Here is a 20709-nt window from a genome sequence, read left to right as displayed (position 1 = left end):
GTGAGAAGGGAGGAACCTATTCAAGTAAGCCCTGCTGCGAGAAACCACAGTATTTTGGGAGGAATAGTCCAAACCCACCCACTCATCACAGAGCTATTGTGAAATCCTGGAGCAAGCTGACATGACCACGAGCTCAGCTGCACTGTTTCTGCCTCCAAGTGACATAATTCAAGTTTGGCATTCGTGCCTGCTGAATGCTGCCCTTCCTGAATCCGTTTCTGTGTCTCACCGAAAGCCGATTTTCTAAAACAGGTTTAGGAATCCAAACCATGCAGGGCTTTTTTGTTTTGTTTGTCGTTTGGTTATTTTTCTTAAATTATCCTAAGATCCAGGTTATTGATGGGAAAACAAAGAACCTAAAACTGCAAAGGAAAATTACCTCCACCCTCCACTGTGCATATCTCAGATAAAAACCTCCTAACTACTTTTCCACAGGGATACCTCCCACACTGCCTCAAGCCATACTGTCCCAGAGCGAGCAACTACCCTTTGGTTTATGATTGTGTCATATTTATAGCACAGCAGCATCTAGAGGAGACCGAGACCAGGACTTGATCCCACCACAGCCCAAATCAATCCCTGACTATGCAATGACAATGAAGAGGTTATCATGGGTTTAAGCCATTTAAAGAAAATACATCCAGCCCACGCCTATTCTGGTTATTCATACCCTCCGTGTAGTTTTACAAACAGAGAAACCTGCTTTATGAGAAAACCACCCTCTAGAAATGTGGACTCATGAGCTTCTGTTAGCTGGGAGAAGGAAAAAAAAGGGGCATTATTTAGAGAAAATGATTCAATATTCACCCGCCAGGAAAAGGCTGAGCTCCTGCCACTGTTGAGAGAAGGAAGCAGAAATTAACTTGGCAGCAGTGTTGGCTGTAGGCACCCAGCATTAGCTTTCCAGCACCTCCAAGGGGGTGTTCCCCAAAAAGGATGAAGCCTGTATTTAACAATCCATGAGGATCTTCCCAAGAGGCCACGGGATCAAGTCACGAAGCTGCAGGAGTTCACAGAGATGTCGAACTCAAGCAAGCTTCATCCCTCCTCGGTAGCACTGCTTTCCCCTATGGTGCTCTCCCGACCTGTTTGAGTTTCCCACTAAGACAGGCAATACCCAGTATTTCCAGGTGGGACTCTGAAGCCTTCAGCTCATGCTCAGTTTGCTGCCAGTTTACTGAGAGACACAACAACGCAGGTACAGCAGCAGCAGCTCCAAGAAATGGAACGAACAAGCTCTTGCAGCAACAGGTAGCACATGGTCTCCACACAAACTTACTACGTGATTTACACAGGCTATACACAAGCTAAACACATATGGTTAGACTTCAAGCCAGTTTCTCCAGTTTTTAAGCACTTTGTTTACATTTTCCATCATTAATTCTTATGTAACTCTATCAATGGTATTTTTACCAGACCACAGTCAAGCCTTAACCATCCCTGACCACTCTCCATTAAGATGGTTCGTCCACCCTTTTCCTTCTGGAGGGGAACTGGGAGGAATGCATCACTGAGTGGTGGTTTCTTCCCAAAGATGCAGAAATATCAAAGATGTGGGATGCTTTGTTTCATCTCTATGTGAACACACAGGTCTCCCCCTTCAGGTGATAGCTGCCTTGTTGGTCAACACAGCTCCTCTGGCCCCAGCTATCACCTGAAGAGGACAGATGTTTTAGCTCGCCCTTGCTGACTTGATCTCTTCTTGTAAGACCTGAGTGAGACACTACCCACCTCAATGGGTGGAGAAGTGGTGCCAGCTTGCCCCTGCTCCACAGGGAATAGCAGCTGAAGCACTGATTTGCTTTAGGGCACTTGAGAAGCCGGGGGTGAAAAAGTGGGGGTGAAGCCAGAGCATATGGCAAACTCCCTTAACAGCATCAGCCTGGGGTGCTGCTCTTGACTACGCTTTCTGTGCCAAAGGACGGTCTAAAAGGGGCCTATTGGTGGGGTTTCACAGAGATGAGCATCCAGATGAGGATGTGAAGGGGTCAACAGATCACGCAGGTTAGCAGCCTGCTGCGCAGGGTTGGTGCTGGTGAGCTCAACTACCAAGTGCTTGTGCTGTGTGCTGTGCTCCAGGGCACCGCTGACACCCAAAGGCTTTGTCCTTTCTCAAGGATGCTATTCATTCTCCTGCTCTTCTCCAAGTGCCCTAGTTCAGGACTGTCTTGTCCATAGGGGTGGCTGGGGCATAGCAGGGAGCTGAGCACCAGGTCCCTACAACTGCACACGGCAGCGAGGCAGCATGCAGCCAGGAGCACGGGTAGGATGGTCAAGCCAGGCAACACCATCCCAAGGACTTCATCCCCCCATTGCACAGCATTTCAGTGTACACAGGTCTAAATGATGGCACTGGGCTAAGCACCTTCGCATAGGACAAAAATCCCACCGTACCATGCTTCCCCGCACTGCACATTTCAGTCCACCCCATAAACAGGTTTTTAATCTTTGCAGGGCTTTGGGGGAGTAGTTGAACAGTCTCTGTGTTAAATCATATATAACAGAGGAGAAACAGTGCCATTCCACTCACTGTCAAATAATGTTGGGGTTTTATCTTAAAAAGGGACGACTCTGAGAATTTAATGCTCCGAACAAATAGTTCAGACAGCGTCAAGTTGTTTGGCAGCGAGGAAAGGACAAGCCCTTGCCCTGGGGTGTTTACAAAGACAGACGCTAGCTGCATTTATTCAGCCCCCATCAACCCACTGATGCTCCTGGACTGGACAGGAGTCCAGGCTCTGCTGAGCAAGGCAAGAAGGAAAGATGATGGAGGGAGGGTTTGTACCTGTTTCTTTACAGCTGTAGGTAATGCTTTGCCCCAACCACATATGCATTACAGGGTTACCATACATTTAAAGGGAACAGAAATGCAGAAGCAAGCAAGTGGGCACACAAGATCCAAAGGGCGTACGCTGAAGTTAAGCCAAAAAGAAGAAAAAAAAAAGCAAATCCTGAGGCAGGGACTGGTCTTAAAGCAAGTGATCCAAAATCATGGAGGATTTTCCTCTCCTGGAAAAACAAACCTGCATAGTGCTTAGAGGAAGCAGGTCAAGTTCAGTTCAACAGGACTTAACTCAAGGAAGCCATGACCTCTCGTTACGCAGAAATCAGCCGACGCATCGACAGTTTCCTCTAGCTTCACGTTTACCAGACCAAGGAAACGGCTCCTTTTCTGCTCCAACTGCAGGGCCAGCGTGGCTCTGGCTGTCGTCCCCCCACCAACACTTCCTTCTGTTTTTTTCTTTCTTTAGCCACTTCTCGCAGCAGCCGGACTCAGCCCTCGGCTTTACCGCACCTCATGTTTTATTTTCCTTCTGCAAGAAGCAGCACTGCGCCTGATCAAGTCTTTGCAAGGGGCCTTTGAAGGGCTTTGGCAAAAGCCACTTGTTCCAGCAGGACAGAGCCTGCCCTTAACACAGGCAAATCGTCCCAAAATCCCATTCTCTCTGAGGGCTCAAATATTAGAGCTCACCGTCTTGCACGAAGATTAAAAGCCTGGGCTGATCCAGGGTATAACTAGCTCTGTACCTGCCCCGCAGGCTGAAATGTGCCACTTCGGCACCCCAGAGCCAAATCTGGGAGGATTTGCACCATTCCCTCCCACGGAGCTCAGAGGGCAGCAGAATCCCAGGGCTCCTCTCTGCAACACCCTCTGCTATCGCTATGCTCTTTCCCATTACCCACACAATAATTTCTAGACACTGACACGCAGTTGCATAAGGAAGCAGGCAATGAATCTAATCCACTGATTTTACTGTTACTTTTGCATTTAAGGGCATGTCCTTCTGATGCCAAGGACAGAGCTGACTGGCTGGCTAATTTCTTACCAAAGGCTGCAGTAAGCTGTTCTCATGCTGGGAAGCTCATCACCCCCCATCCTCACTGGGGCCAAGGGGGAAGAGGAGTGTGTTTGCCTGGCACCATGGGGCTGTGGCCCTGGCGGGATCCAGCAAGGTCTGCTAGAACACAGCCAAGGTCAGCATCACATGTAATGAGAGGAGACACCTTTTAAAATAAGCATAAATAATACCAAAAATTATCTTCTCCATCCTTGAGGGTAAGGGATGGGGTGAGTCTGTGAATGGCTTAAAAACAAGGTCAGTTCAGAGATTGCATTAAATGGTGACCAAATCCTCTCCTGGCAAGGAGCAACCAGACTGGCAATTAGATCCATGCTTTACTGAAAACAGCAGATAAATTAACAGATCAGCAGCTCATAAATTCCTAAGCTGAGAGAAACAAAGATCTGGAAGGACTCTGACTCCCATGATGGATCGCAGACAGATGACAGACTCTGCTGGGAAAAGATGATTCCTTGGTCCATCCAGCAGCACAGACGAGCCACGGCATCAATGCCAACTGCAGGCATCCTTTGGGCAGGACCAAAACTGAGTGAGACAGGCCAAAAAGCTGCAAAAAGCTGAGCAAAGGCATCCCTGGAGTGCAGGTGCCCAGAGGTTAGTATTTCTGGCAGAAGAAGCTCCGAGTGGGGCACCAGGAGGTTATTGCTCCCACTGACTGTTACCATTCTAATTGCCTCTGTGTGCCTACTCTGAGTGAGCTTTCAGAGCAAAGAAATGCAAGAACTTAACCTCTGTCTGCCCCATTATCTTCACCCTTGTGTTTTTGCCAGCTTCCCAGCCTGTGCTATACACTGGGGAACAGACCTTTTAATGCAGAAACTTGTGGGCAGGCAAGTGCCGGTCCTGCTTTTAGTGAATTAGTTCATTGACTCCTTTCCCCTTCCAGGAAAACCCCACGGGGATTGATTGTATAACCCTCACTCAGCAAGCAAAAGGAGCTAAGTGCTCACTAGCACAAGGAAAAGGGGATCTGAGAGACACTCTCCCATCCTGCAATATCTCCTTATCCTCCAAACACAATAACATTGAATTCAGGAGACAATGGATATAATGGACAAAACCCCTATATGCAAGTCAGGCTAGATATATGTCAGGCCAACAGGGAATTGGCTACTGCAAAATGGTATTTTCTTGGTTTCTAAAACAAGATTTCTCTTGTCTGGCTGGGGGTGGGGGGAAGAAAAAAAAATCAAACAAAAATCCAGGGCTGTGCAAGACGGCACCGGGGAGGGATGCTACAGCAGGGCTGCAAATGCCATGGCCCTGCTGCCCTAGGACCTCCCGGTTCCCACAGGCCTTCCCAAAAGAGCTGCCCCTCTGTCTCCCCCAAAACTACTCTGACTCTCAGACCTTCCCCTCCAAACGACACTGCCTTCACCCAGATATAATACTGCCATTTAGCAAGAATCTACCTTTATGCTGTTTAATCAGTGACAACCTCCCTTGACAATCCCTGCAGAGGTAACTCGGTGCTTGCAAGCGAATACTGGCGAGAGATAAAAATACTGAGAAACAGGGTTGGAAGGCAAAACTCTCCCCCCAAAAACGGGAAGGTGTAGACTACATCCAAGAGAATTTCTCTGGTGGTTGCAACCAGCCGGGCTTGAACTCACAGTGCAGAGGTGCAGCTCAGGTTCAACCATCACCGCACGTCACCTTGAGCCACCCAGTCACTGTGACTGCAGCCTGCTTGGAAGCCCTTGTGCTTCTCATCACATTACCTTTGGTGCAGCTCGGCACTGAGTTGCCACCTGGTGTCCCTCCAAGCACCTGTGGGATCTCTTGTCCCAACCACTCTGCATCTCAGGGAAGACCACGAGGTGCTTCTGCAAGGTCCTGTGACACACTGCTGTGGACGGGGAAATGCCTCTCAGGCCAGGGAAGAAAAAGCCTTCTCCAGGCTCAACCTGTCTCCCTGGGAAGCGGGGAAGGACCAGAGCATGCAGTTTGGGTGGTTCAGCATCACATCTGTGCACAGTGTAAGTCTCCCCCAGACATCACTTGCTTCCCACAGGAGCATAGTGATGCCCAAATTCGTCCTGGCTAGTGACCCATCTCAGTAGCAGGTCATTGCTTGGTGGACTGAACCTGAACTGTGTGGCCCACCTTGCTGCAGAGAGAAAACAAGTCTTGGCTAAAGCCCAGGGTTACTAACGACCCAAATTTAACCCTGTACCAACCCCATGGTGTCACTGGAAGCAGTCTGTACCCAAGAAGAGAGTCTGGAACTGTGATGATTAGAAGAGATAAACATTCCTCACAGAGTAGATTAGCCAATTCCACCCTCAGCCATCACTGGTTTTTCCCCAGGGGATGAGCAGACACAGCTGGGTGCCCCAGATCTCCCCTTATTTCTGCCACCCAGCCTGCACCTCATCCATCCCCTTCCCCTCCCCATTCACCTAGCTCCCAAAAAAGCCCAGACCAGTGCACCCAGTGCACAGAATAAAACTCCTGCCCCCGTACTGCACTACCAGCATTCCTGTCTCAAACTGGGAGGGCAAAACCCAGAGCTTGAGGATCAGGCTAAGACTTTCTCTATGGGAGGTACTACTTGCCTGAATACAGAGACCGCCCTCTCCTTCATACGGTAACAGGCAGAGCGCAAGGGAAAGGAATTTCAAGCAAGGTGCTGGGATTTGGGCTTAGCCCAAAAAGCTAGGTTTAATTTCTAATGCAATAGGCAAGTGCTGCTGCCAGAAAGAGACGCTGATGCTGCCCTAGCATCTCTGCCCTAGCCAGCTCCGAAATCTGCTTTGGCTCAGCAGTGAGCAGCCAGGCTAATTTGTAAGTGGATGCAGTGAAACAACATTCTTCGGGACCCGCTCCCCAGCTTGGGCTGATGCTACGGCTTCCCTCCCTCCGAAACACTCCAGCAATTAGCTTTCTGGCTTCGTCCTGCTGCATCACGGAGACATTCGGAGGCCAGACCAGAGGGCTGGAACAGCTGCTCCCTCTGCAAAGGTCTGGCATCCTGAGCAGGGCTCCAGGCCAGGGGGAAGCAGGGAGGAAGGGAGGGAGGGAGGACACCCCGCTGGAAAGAATAAAGGCCGAGCCCATTCCAGGAAAGGCTGCAGCGCCAGATGCAGGAGGAAGCTGAAGCAAAACAGAGTGACCTGGGAAGGGTTATTCATGAGCTGTTCCAGCAAAGCCCTTCAGCCTCCCCTTTTCCTTCCCGCCCAGAGAAACCTCAAGCAAGAGGGAGCACACTGCAGAGATAATTATTTTTTTTTTCCATAGCAGCCTTAGGCTTAGGCTTTGGGAGCACGTGGAGGAGCAGAAAGGATGAGGACAGGTCCTGGTGGGAAAGGAAGGGATGCACAGGTGAGGGATGGGCTCTTTAGACCTGTACTAGTACCATGTAAAATAGGTGGGAATGAGATCCCGCTCCTGCCAAAGCTCATTCCCAGCACACCAGCGAGTTCACTACAGTTACTTTTCACATGCAAGTGCTTTGTCTGAAAAACGTAGCTCCTACGTATCACTTCTCTCCAGATCTCACTAGATCACATGACAATCTTTCTGAGAAAGCAAACACTTGTTTTTAATAGCTGACAGCTTTTATTTCCACTCTCCACCCACTCTGCTCTCACCGCAAAGTATGGCGAGCTCTTATGTTTTATCACGCGGTTTCAGCTGAAACTCTCTAAAGCAAACCATGGCCACCCTGAGAGATAACAGAGGTGTGTACATGCCATCCCCTCCCTGCAGACAGCATCCATGAGACTGGCAGACTCCATTTCTGGGTCGGGAAGTCCCCAAACCAGCACGTATCAAAAGTCAGGATTATCACTCTATCTGTTTTTTCTAAACAAGAATGAAATATGATTGCCTAAGGGAAGATTTGCTGGTTGTAATAGGAAGAGGATGCTGCAGGGACTCCGTGTGGCTTAGTAACTGTACTGTGCAATTACCACACAGGCAGAGCAGTTGGTTTGAACTTCGTGGACTAAATACTGTATTGAATTGGAGAAGCCGGTGGTGTTTCCCAGCTCTCTTGCGGACAGCAAAATGGTGAGATATATATCAAGATCCCTAACACCCAGGTGCACCGCATTTGCTTTCTTGCAGAAGATGCTGGGACCTTTTTCTGGGCCTTTCCCCTCAGAGAGTTGGTAGGAATTCAGGCAGAATTGGGTCCAGCAACTAAAACGTCACTTTGCATCAGCTGGCTGGAACAAAGCCATTCTCCCTCTGAAATTCAGTCACTTTTACCAAAAGGAACAACTGAAAGAAAGAACCTGGGCAAAGCCTTTAAAGAAGCTTCTGTAAACTTCAGCAGTAACCAGGGCAGATGTGAGCTCAACTTCTTGTTTTATGGTGATTTTGTGGTCAAGGCAGCTAGACAGGTCTGATCAAACGATCAAGGAGTCTGCTATTGCTCTGCACAGACTCCTAATGCCAAAATTGCTAGCAAAGTTCCCTTCCTCTGGTACAGAAGCAGCAATAGAGGGGCCATCTCCATGCCTAGTTAAGCATACAGGACCTTGCTTGCATGTGGGACCCGCTTCCAGCACCTATTCCCGCTGCCAGCCCATGCCAGAAAGAGCCCCAGTTCAACCATCCTCTGCTAATTGCTTTATCTTCAAAGGCTCCTTCCAACCCAAACTATTCTATGATTCTATGAAACTGCAGAGCTGGCTGGTTGCAAAGGGCTTGAATTCACACCGTGCTTCAGCAGGGACGGCCCTGGACTACATGAGGGTGCCACCTTGCAGGTGAAGACCAGAAGGCCCAGAAAGCTTTCTTAGAAAGATCTCATGCTCACCACAGCAAGGCAGCAAGTGGATGATACCTTGCTGGCTGACCTCATGTCTTCCTAAGCAAGTGTGGATGCTACATGCCTGAACATCGAGGGCTGTAAGTGAGCTGAAAGCCAAAGCGGATGGAGAAAAGCTCCGAGACACAGATGCTCAGCAGAGGACAGGCGAACTTTGTCCCTCTACAACTGGATCCAGTCCTCTGTCATTAGACATGGGGCTGAATTAATGTGCATGTCTCTGAATGGAAATCAGCAAGGGGGTGTCAAATACCTCCCTATCTTTTAGTCCCAGAGAAAGTTGTTTAGAAAGTCTCAGGCATCACCTATCTGCTGTATAAATGGGATGTGCAAGGTGTGTTCACCTTGTCCCCCACAACGAGACCACACCATGGTGGGTCTTGTCTTCAGAAGGCAGCTGTGCACAGAACATCCTTCCACTCCAGAAGACAAGGAGAATAAACTAAAACACACACAGAGCTTTGCACAAACCCTGTGTGTCCAGGCAGAGCTGGTGTGGAAAAGCGCAAGGCAGAGCAGAGGGAAGCCAGACCTCCTCCCACCAGGAGCCTGGTAGGATGCTGGGGGGCTCAACCCCTCCTGCCACACAGAAAGAGTCAGTTCAGCTCCATCCCTCCCTTCACACAAAGCCTTTTTGTCCACCCCTCCAGACTGCCCTCACTCAGACAGACGCAGCACTGTCTTGCAAAAGGCCAGCTGATTTTCTGGGCTGCCAGTGTGGCTGAAGATGACAAAGGCAGCTCAGGCGACCCCACCATGCTGAAATGCCGCCAAGCTGCATGCAAAACAGCATGGGCTGGGCAGAGAGGATTGCTTCTACCCACAGGCAAGGAAGGAAACCCAGGTGTGTTAGATGCTGTGATACTGCCTCTCCCCAGCCACAATGATCGTTGCTCCCTGGGACTCCTTGTATTTCATGGCAGTCGGAGAAGCGGGTTCATGGTTAACCCCAAGCAGCTGGCCATACCAGGACACACAAATTCCCCATAGTGCCCCCAGACCCTGACATGCATCATTTGGGCTGGCACTGAGGACAGCAGAAGGGGGACAGGCAGCATTACCCTCAACCTCCCACAACCTGCCTCCATGACACGCTGCTGTATGGAGGACATGCAGAGTGTTTTTTGCAGAGGACATGCAGAGAATGCAGGTTTTGTGCAGGAGAGGAAGGATGGGTTAGACCACTCACCTCCCAAAGACCCCAAAACCACCTCACCTACCCAAAGCTTATCTTCTTTTCACTTCCCAAATGGACCACCAAGAGTATTCAGAGATAAGTTTGCCCTGCTGGACCCACCAGGCTTAACCAGACCAACCTGGCTGCAAACCATCTCTCTGGGTTATGCATGAGGAAACCAAGTCACAGTGAAGCCTCCTTTGCACTTGGTCCTCCCTGGCAGTAGAAAAGCCTGGACCTGGGTGCAGCAGGGCTCCCTGGAATCCCAGAGGCTCACAATACCAAGTCTAGGCAAATAAACCCTGCTGGGGATGGAGAGGAGATGTTGGCTGAGGCTTGGCACCCTTGGTGAAGGATGCACTGTGTATTTTCGGGGATGCCTGAGAGCAGAGATGGTGGAAAGCAGTGTTGAGGGACAAGGGGATGAGTGCACTTACTTTTGGGCGCTTCCACTGGATTCCCTGGATCCTTGACTTGTAGAAGAGCGAGTCATCATTGGCAGGGAAAAGCGGGTCCTCAAAGAGCTGCTTCCGCCGCTGGCATGCCTTCTTCAGGGAGGCGTAGCGCTGGTTCTCATATGGCTTCACTGAGGAAAACATCTTTCCCCACCGGCCCTGGGAGGACAGACAGAGAGGGAGTGAGATGGGGCAGGGTCCGGCCAGGGACATTCAGTCCTCCTTTGCAGCACCCAAGTGGTGAGACCAAGACATCATGACTGGAGATAACCACCCATCCTCTGTCTCCACCCTTCCCCAGATCTGGCTGACCTACATCACTAGACCACACATTTATAGTCCCATGAAGCACCTCTGGCTCACTCCAGGAGGTATCAGTGTGCTTCATCACCAATTTAAACAAGCAGGTAAAATTCTGCATCCAAGTGAGGAGGGACAGATGACCCCCTTAAATCCCAAGTGTACCTTGCTGATCCCCTGGACGATGGACTCCCATTTACCCCTCAAGGTGGCCAAATGCCACCAAAACAGGCACAGTAGGAGATGATAGCTGGTGTCCTGCCTCTTAGTGAATTTGTAACTCATTTGGGAAAAGCACAGCCCTCTGAAGCAAAGGAGGAGAAAACATGCTCTGCAAGATGGGTGTGCAGAGGTTTTATGGGGGCTGAGCCCTACCCAGAGCACCCCCACCGTGCAGCCTTGAATCATGGACATACACTTCATGGTTTCATCAGAGATGCCAGTTTCTCAGTAGACTTTATTATATCTGGTTTTAATTAAAAAAAGGCCTCCTGGCAGAGCACCATGTGCTTCTAGATTAATTATTCTGTCTTGACAAGCGCCTAGCTTCCAGGGCAGAGATGTGAATTTAGCAATCCAGAAGACAGCAGGAAACCGTTGCCCAAATGCCCCCCTGCTCTTCACCACTGCTCCATCACCCCTGCCGTTCAGTCACGTACCAACCCCTTTGTTCAGGTCCTCATCCCTTCACCCTGCAGGCTGCACCTCCTTGTCCCCCACAACAGGCAAAAGGAAAGCGGATGCTTTACCTTGTTCCCCTCTACTAAATCACAGGCCTTCCAAAGCTCCTTCCCTACGGTTTCTCTGTATTTATTTATAACAGCTACGTACAATCCTTCTCTCTCCCCAAAACAGGATGTCCTTTTTAAAATGTTGATCATTAGTGACTCTGGTCTGAAAACATATAGGCTGGTTTCCTAAAGAAATGGGGGTTTGTGTGCCACATAATCCCAACTATGGTCTCCAGCACCATCCATAGTAAAATGATGGGTGACCCATCCAGCAGGCAGATGCATCCAGCAAACTGACCTCTAACTGCTCGCTATGAAACATACAAAAACCATATGCTTATTGTGGTATTATCACAAGTGGTGGGACAAGACAGTTGCAATAAAGGCTAATAGGAAGCACCTAATCTGTAAACATCTAAAATCCAAGGGATTATATGATCACTTATAGTTGAACATCAATTTAGGAACAGTGTCACATCCCTTGTTAATGAACCACTAGGATTAACTGAAGGAAAGTAGGTGTTTGAGTGCTAAATGAATGTCTGTGCTGATCAGAGTAATCCTCCAAGAGCATCACTCACCCAGCCAGTCTCCTCTCATCTGGGAGAGAGGAAAACACTTCACTTCTGCAAAGCAGAAGAGCAAAGGATAAGTTTTAGTTGCCAGTATTTATCACCTGATTAGCAGCACAAGTGTTCATCATTCAGAGCTTAAGTGAATCCAAAATAACCCCCTTGTTGGCTGCTCCACAGGTCCCTGCCGCTGAAGCAGCCTGGGGGGTGCTTTGTGCCAGCCAGCCACCTTTCTCCAAATCGCTTGGTGTGTCCTGGCTCCGTGCCCTGAGATACAGCAACTGCAAAAACTGCACGAAGGGGCAATTAGGCTTCAATTAAACATGGTCTGAACTGCAAAAGAGGCACCACCCTGGGTGGACTGCATAGGGTGGATAGGGGCAACAGGTAGCTGCATCTCCCATGAGGAGACCGTTGGCACTGGATGGCCAACAACCCAGCTACCCCAGTGTCTCTCTACTCCCACGTCCCTGCTGTGGAGGAAGAACATAGGGAGCATTTAGTGATGATCCTCCAGAACTGCTGATCTGAGATTTTAGAGTTTATAATATCTTAGCTTGCAGGTCAAAGACAGGGAGAGCAGCTGTGCCTTCAGCTCTATTTGGAAACCAAGGTTAGGACCTTGCCTGCGTAAGGCCAGTTACAGAAGTTTTAATTCATGCAGCAGCCTTTGCAGGCAGCTCAGCAATGCATTGAAGTGCTGTTGTATACAGGGCTTATAGCAATGCTCACAGGATTTTCTCCTTGGCATCAGGACCAGTTTCCAGATGCCACAAAGAAGCCCAAGTGCATCACCTGCCCTCAGAAAAGCCTTAAAAATAAATGGCCCAATATGAAAATCTAAATAATACACCAGATTTACTCCTTGTAGAACAGCAGACAGCCTCATTGAGCAGTCAGGGAATGCACCCAGTAGCCAAAACATGCACCCACCCTGCTAAAAGCGTCAGGGAAGGAGCTAACCTCTGGACCTCCAGCTGAGGAAGAGGGTGAAGGACGGGGAGAAGTCCCCAGGGAGGTCACGGGGACATCTTAACAGTGAATGAGCTCCTTTTGAGTGACAATCAGGCAGGACTTTCACAGTTTCAGCATTCACTGCTACAGAGAGACACATGCAAAGTGGCAGTGCTGGGACAGGATGGTTGCCAGCTGCATGAATACAACAGGCTGAGAGAGAAGGATGCTGCTTTGGACTGAGATGCAGGATGCCGAGTCCAAGCAGAGATGCTTGGACTGTTGCATGAGCTGGGTTGACAGATGGACAAGGACATTTCCACGGGAGGGTGTGCAGACAGAACCAGAGAGATATAGGAAGGGAGCCTGGAAAGGAGAGGAGGGAGGTGTGGTGCCTTTCGAAAAGCCACGCTTGAGTTAAGGCAGGAGTTATGGGTTTGACGCAGGAGATGCTGGACGCTGCTCCACAGTCTGTCCCGTGGCTGAGTGCTGGCACTGGCTGCTCATTCATAAAATTACTGCTCCTCCCCAGGCAGCTCTGCAATGACAGCTTGGAGCTGTATTTTCCAATGACCCTTGCAACTCTGACTTCCACGAGACACCCTGAGCAATGTCCATCTCTATGAGAACAGGACCGCGGTGCTCTCGACCGAGGTGCTCCAGCCTTTCTGCTGCCCAAATTTACCTGGGAGAAAAGGGCCTTGCCCTCCTGTCCCAACCCACAGTGACTGTCACCTAGACAGCCATCTGTCCTCGCTGCGGGGCTGCTCTCACATGAGAGGGCAGAGATGGGTTTGAGCTACAAAGGAAATGTCATGCAGAACAAGAAACGATACTGTTCAGAATAATTTAAAAAAATGAACAAACTTGAAAAATAATTAAAACGAAGGGATAGGGGATATGTTCTTAGGGCAGTATTAAAGTCCATTACTCTAATTTCATGCTGACCAGGCTGAACTTCAGATCTGCCACATTAAAATGCTTAAGGGCTGTCTAATTACTCTTTGCCTTCTTGCACTGAGCTAGGATGCTCCAGGAGCACAAGAACCGGGCGTTTTCATGCCTGGTCCAAACTAACAACCCTACACTTGCACATGAGTGTGTTTGTGTGTGAGCAGGGAGGGGAATCTGCACTCACAGCTCTTAGCAGAGCCAAATTTGTGGAAACAGTGGCCTGAGCCCAACTTCAGTCCAACCCTGAAGGAGTTAAACAGGAAACTATTTTGTTGGAGGACTGAGCCAGACTTATGACTCAGGGGTGTTGCACACTGGCCCTTTTCACCTCCAGCATCATCCAGGCATTCCAGCTCCTGCCAGCTGGTAACGATCAGGGCTCTGAGCACTGCAATGGGGGAGAAGGATTGAAAGCACTTGCATTGGCCAGGACCAGGTACTTGCTGAAAAGCTCTTCCTTCCTCCCCCACAGACTGCTTACTTTCCTTCCCTTCCAGCTCAGAGGCTCCTGTACCACACAGCTAGCTGGCACAGGCTAACCACACTTGCTTTATCTCAAGGCTGCACCCCGTCCAGGAGCAAAGGGCTCCTTGCTTGGAGATTCTGCAGTTGTCTGCCTCTAGGTCAGACAAAACACTTTGTCCTTAGAGGACAGGATCTGCTGGCCCGTGTTCTCCAGCTCTGTTCTCATTAAACACGAGATATGTTTGATATCACATTGTAAAGGCATAGCATCAGCCAAGAAGATGAAGCAGGAACCAGGCATGTGGTTGCCCAGTCTGCAACCAGGTGCAACCTGGTAGGGGCAACCTACAACACTGCAGCCCAATAGCAGGGTGTTCAGAGCAGCCAGGCTCTTCCTAAAAATGTTATTTAATTTTTTTTCCAGTCTCCTTGGGTGTTTCTGTTGACAGACACAGGACAACACTGGGGTTGACCTTCCACCTGCTAACACAAAAGTCCAGCTCAGCAGTGGGAGATGCTGCCGACACAAGGACAGCTTCACATGCCTTTTCTCCAGAAACCAGGGAAGATGCAGTTGAACCGTGAATCACTCTCTACACTGAACACAAGATAAGCGCTCCACACCTTTTAGCCAACATGTCTATGAACAAAAAAGCCCCAAGTCACAGGCTAAAAAGTGACAGTCCCATTGAAAGGCTATCAGGACCGGCAGCACATGGTCCACAGCAGGTCTGAGCTGCATCCCCAAAGCCCTTTCCCACTCCCAGTTGTACATCTACCGTAGTTTTGGCTTGGAGTCGGAGTGCCATGGCCCAGAGCCAGCCGCACCACATAGCATCCTGCATTAGCAATGTCCAGAAGGACTGGGAGGTGAAGCTACACTGACGAAAATTAGAAAAAAAGACATTGTTTCTTCTTAAATTGACTGCGGTTAACCAGGGGAGCTAATTCCTACGAGAATTTATAGGTAGTTCACCTCCAGATGTTTCTGAGCAGAGTTGGGCATCTTTCCAGAGCAGCTGCTTTAGCCAAAATGCAAATTCACGAGCATTTACAGTGGTTACTTGCTGAAACAAAACTGCTGAAGAACAGAAAACAGAATGAGCCTTTCTGTGCTTTATCTCTTCCCTTCATCCGGTGGTATCCCTGTTCTCCTCTAAGAGCTAAAAACTCCACTAGGCTAAAGGTGGAACAACCATTTTTACTCTTAATTATATTTATATCAAGTTCTGACTTTTGTCAGTAATTTACTGCAGCAGAGGTGGGATCAGAATCCGGACACCTGAACACAGCACTGTTTAGCCAGAGGGTTAATCTTGCACGCATGTATATGAGGACCAGCCGCATCCCCTCAGAAACTCGGCATAGTGGATTTAGTCTCAAAAAAATCCTTGATGTGGTTAGAGGCTGTTTGTTCTGGGTAAACTTGCTGTATCGATAAGCTTTCTGCAAAAGTGGCTAAGTACAGCAAATGCTCCCTGATGACATCTCCTCCTCTGTGGAGTGGGAAAAAGCATCATCCTCCATCTGCAGGGATGCTGGTCCCTCCTGCAAAGCACTCAGAGACATAAAGAGGAAGTTACTGTCTAGCAGCTGGCTATTACTGCAAAAAACTCGGGAAAAAAAGTAGTCTTTCATTTAAAATGCATTTGCAGCACTGCCAGGGAAGGAGCCAGGGTCACTCATCCTAGCAGAGAATTAGTGCATGTGACTCCGTATCACCAAGGCAAGCCTGGCTGGCCACATCTGCACAAAATCGGCCACAGAGAGTATGTCGGATTTGGAGGCTGTTTCCAGTAATGCACGGTGATTTTTATCATGCTGCCTTTATTTCCTCTGGTTTTCTCCCTCCAGAACATTGCTCCCTTGTTGCTTAATGGCAAGAAGACAGCGCAGGGAGACAGAGCCAGCAAGAGGGCTTGGGTATGTGCAGCCTTTGTGTATGTTTTTTCCTGGGAAGGCTGGGGTTAATGGGAGTCTGGGGGTCTGGGAATCAAGGAACCAGCTGGGTGTGATGGCCAGGAGTTCCCTTTTGCTTGGATAACTCACACTGGGGACACCTTTGGCATCAGGAGTTCCTCGTTCCTTGCAGGTATGAGTCACCATTTGCAAACAGTCGCTGTTGGAGCTGCAGGAAGAAAGGGCAGCCCTGAACCATAAACACCCTAATAACCCTGTGCTGGTGGCAAGCACTGCCTGGCAAGAGCATTGCACACAAGATGTGTTTGTGGCACCAGCCAGACTGGCCCTTCTGCTCAGCACAGACGTTAAGGTCAGATGGGACCAAGACATATGTTTGAAGGCATCCTGGCACAGGCAGGAGTAACAAGCTCAAAGCAAAGCTGGTGGCAGCATTCCCAATCAGGCTGGGAAAAGCAGGAGGCTGGAGAGACACAGGACTAGCAGGGACAGGGGTGGAAGAACAGCAGAAGGAGATGGCAGAAGGACAGACCTACAAACAGGGGGAAGAGGAAGGCTAGAACGTGTCACCAAGCAGCCAGGATTGGCTGAGGCATGCAGAGGGGAGCTGAAGATATTCACCACTCTGGGTCCAGTTCATCCCAACCCACTCATGCTTTGGTGAAAACGTAAAAGCTCAGTTTTGGGTATCCCCCAGCACAGCCCCAGGTGCTGTTCAAGCCCTGGGCCAGCTTTACCATGGCAAGCACATGTTACAATAGGCTTGTTCTCCAGACCACAGCAGAGTTAAAAACCCTTGTAGATCAGCAGAGGTTGCAGGACAGGCACCGAAAGGTGAATTAAGGGGCTTTGCCTACGCCCAGCCCCTGGAGAAATGCACTGCTCTGCTTTGCTAACCCTTCCGTGGCCCAGCACCCAGACCTTGACCCTGGTTAATAATTGCCAGGAGCAGCACAGAGCACCAGCAACAACAAAGCACTCCTGAGCTCCTCAGCAGCCCTGAGGCTTCCCCAAACAACCCTTCCTGGTGGCAGGAACCTTCTCCAGGGCTCCCCCAGCTTTATATACAGCAGCTCAAACCAGGATGGAGTAGCACAGGGATGTGGGGCTGGACTCACGTAGTAAGGTCTAGGTTCAAACATGGCTTTGCTCACACAGAGCAGGTTTTCAGGCGCTGGAGAAACACAGCCTAGGAAGAGCAGTCACACATGCAGAACTGAGCCACCTCCATCTATGGTCGTCCAGCCACATGGACCTTGCTTGTTCCAAGAGGGCTGTCACCCCACACATGCACTGCTTTGAACACAGACCACCCACCCCATGAGGTTACAGGAGTGCTGAGCCCTTCTCAGCATCCATTTTGATCACCGTTGGTAAAAAAAAAAAAACAAAAAAAAAAAACCAAAAAAAAACAACAACACAAAACAAAACACCAAACCCAAAGGATGCTATCTTTGCAGGAGTGGACTGAACATATATTTCTATTATTTATTCAGGACTTCTAATTGAATGTCTGGACCAGCTTCTTTTAAATCTGGTCACACTGACTCCACTGGAAGCCCTGCACCACGTCAATACACTTGTGCTGTTTTTCTTGCCAGCTGGGCAAAAAAATTATGGTCTAAAGACAGACCTGTACCTTTGTGGTATGGCTAGAGGGAAGGACAGAAGCAGCACAGGGCACCACTTGAGGTAGCCTAGAGAGCCTTCTTCTTGAGCATTATGGGTCACAGAGGTGCTTAACTAAGGGATTTGGGTAACCGGAAAATTCATTCAGAAAACTCATCATTAGCACAGATAAAATGCAGCACGTCTCCACACAAATGCTCTGCCTTCCATAGCTTCTGCAGCCTCTAGGATAATTAAAGCAATTGAACTTCAAAAGATGCAGAGACGCATGCCTGAGGAGCAGAAGAGATAACAGGGCTGCAGCTACTCTGCAAAAGACAGAATCAAGGCAGCTGGATCCTACAAGATCATCCCTCCCAGACAAGCTGTGCTATTTGTCCTTCTGGCTGATCCTAAGCATCCCTGCTGCAGTTTCAGCCCAGACCACGTCATAACACCAACACCTTCCCCAGGGCTACGGGTTTCTTCTCTCTCCCTCACCTTCACCCCTTGGCTGCAGGCAGAGCCCAAAACTGTCCTCTTGGAGGCCTGGAGGTACAACCAAGTCCTTCAGGTGTCCTCCTGAGAGACTCCTGGCCATACCAGAAATGTGTCCCTTGACCTGCTCCACTTCAAACCAAGCAGGATTCAACCATCACCTGCAATTTCAGCCAGCGAGGGCTCCTCGCTCCCCACTGCTTCTGATGATGGGCTCCACACCCCACAGAGGACTGGCTTTGTCCCAACCCTCCAGCTCCTGGACCCAAGTCAGGACTCAAACCTCTGCCAAGACAACATCTCTCAGCTTTGGCTAATAAACAGTTTTAGTATTTCCTCTTTGCATGATCTAGACCTGAATAAAAGCATCGAGGCACTCTGCTCCTTGCCTGCCGCCCGCTTGGGTCCTCTGTTTTCAGTTTTCCCCTTTGAGAGGCTCATAACCCCCTTGCCAGCCCTTTCCTGAGCCCCACGTCCTATAAATCCCATAGCCACAACAGCAAATATCCAGACCACACCTAGGTACTGCCTGACTTCAGAAGAGCATTCTCCTTGTCTGCAAAACCTTCAGGATGTGCCAGCAAGATCAGCCATTTTTTTAATTTACCTCCTTTTCCCTCCCTGCCTTTAATAAGTTTTCCTTTCTGTGACTCCTCCACAGCACTGCGAGTACAAAAGTGGTATTTAAAGGCTTGTGGCAACTCAATTTGTTAAGTGTTTTGAAGAGGGAAGCCTCTCTCAGGTCAACTGGATCACCTCAAATGTGTGGGGTTTATTAGAAATCTTCGTTACTGGAGCCACACAGCTCTTGCAAGCTGAAAGGTCTGAACGTAAGATCCCGATGTCTCCGTTTGAGCTCTCCAAGTTGTGTTTCTGCCTTGGATGCTGTAACAACCCCAACCTCCCAGTCAACTTTTGCCCCCTTATTCCTTTATTTCAGCAGTGCTGCTCTTCTCTAACATAGAGGCAAGAGTTCACCACGCTGCCCTCGGAGCTGAAAGGCTGCAGCCTTTCACCAGGAGGGACTAGATGCCACTTCCCTCGCCCAGGGAGATGGGTACAGGTCACGATGCTGAGCACCGCAGCTTACCTCCATTCAGCCTCATCTCCCTACCAAGCATCTTCCCTGTCAAGTAGCGGGAGGCTGGATGGATACCTCCTGTGAGATACATCTGGTCCATGACCTACAGCTGGATGACCAAAGCCAACCAAACACCACAGCACCACTCCTGCTATGCACCGTGGCTGACACGCCACAGCAGTGCAATATTTGCTAGGGTAGGGACAGATTGTCTCCTGCTGTGGAGACATTGTGCACAGCAGAAATATTCAGGGAGAGACTGATCCATTTCACAAGGTACAGCAGGCTCCAGAACGTGCAAGAGGTCTCCATGCACCATCTCAACATGACCTGGGTAGGGGGTCATGCTCCCCTTTGTTTGCGTTTGCTTCCCAGCACTTCTGTAACAGGATCAGCCATCAGGATGCGCTGCATCCCCATGTCATCCTGCTCCATGTGGTCCAGAGGGCAAGGTAGGACTCTGCACCCATGGGCTCCACATGGTCTTCTGGGTCCCTTCCTGTGGCAACCCAGAAAAAGACCCTGCCCTTTGCTAGCCCTTTCTTAGCATCCTGAGCTGTGCCCTCAGGCAGGCTCCCCAGGGCAAACTAACCCATCGCCAAGCCACAAGCATGAACAGTAAGACCAAAACCCTGCTCCTCATACTGCAACTCCGACCTCGCGTTTGGGGCTAAAATCCAAAATCACCGCTCCTCTGAGAGCATCCACTGCCCTGTGGCATTCACCTTCCCAGGGTTGCCCCTGAGGTACATCTCCCAGAGGCGAGGATTACAGGCAGGAGCATCAGGGGAGACCCTACACAGGCAGGATAAAAAGCAGCTGTCCACCCAGCTCAAAAGATTTCTCCCCGATGAGGTTTTCTGCTCTTTTGAAGCTTTCCTGCTTTGCTGGAGCCCAGCATGGCTGTGCTTACTCCTGCTGCCACGGCTGGCAGCTGGATCCATCACCCCTGCTCTCACCCCAGTGATAGCGTCTGTCACCGCTCTGATGGAAACTGGAAACTCTGCCCGAAGCTGGAGCAGGCACCAGCTTATCTGCAAGGAGGTTGCTCAGGGCATGTTACTACCACACAGTTAACAGCAAGCGGGAGACCATGGGCCGGGCACAGGGCTCTGGGATGGAGGTACAGAGCAAGCATCCTGCTGGAAGTCCTTGCTCCATATCTCTTCAGATACCCTCGTGCTGCAGCAGCCCTGAACTGCAGCAGCAACTCACAGGGTATGTACCAGATGTACCCTGATGTGGGGAAGGGTTTCACTTCCCCTCATGGGACAGGAACTCACTGCAGTCACGGCCACAGCCCCGCATTAGGCACAAATCACTGCTCTCCTGCTCCTGCACGAAGACCTGC

General features: G+C 49.9%; 1 protein-coding gene across 1 annotated transcript in view; it reads right to left on the bottom strand.

Annotated features, from left to right (window-relative positions):
- CAPN5 (calpain 5) overlaps positions 1-20709 on the bottom strand; it is a 57646-nt gene that overhangs the window by 30945 nt on the left and 5992 nt on the right. Inside the window, exon 2 of the mRNA XM_040583772.1 lies at positions 10258-10434. Coding sequence (XP_040439706.1) covers positions 10258-10419 — 162 coding nt within the window. The 5' untranslated portion in view covers positions 10420-10434. The remainder of the gene's footprint in view (positions 1-10257; positions 10435-20709) is intronic.

Source organism: Falco naumanni, chromosome 2, assembly GCF_017639655.2.
Source record: "Falco naumanni isolate bFalNau1 chromosome 2, bFalNau1.pat, whole genome shotgun sequence".
Lineage (NCBI taxonomy): Eukaryota > Metazoa > Chordata > Aves > Falconiformes > Falconidae > Falco > Falco naumanni.
This window is presented reverse-complemented; position numbering and strand designations above follow the sequence as displayed.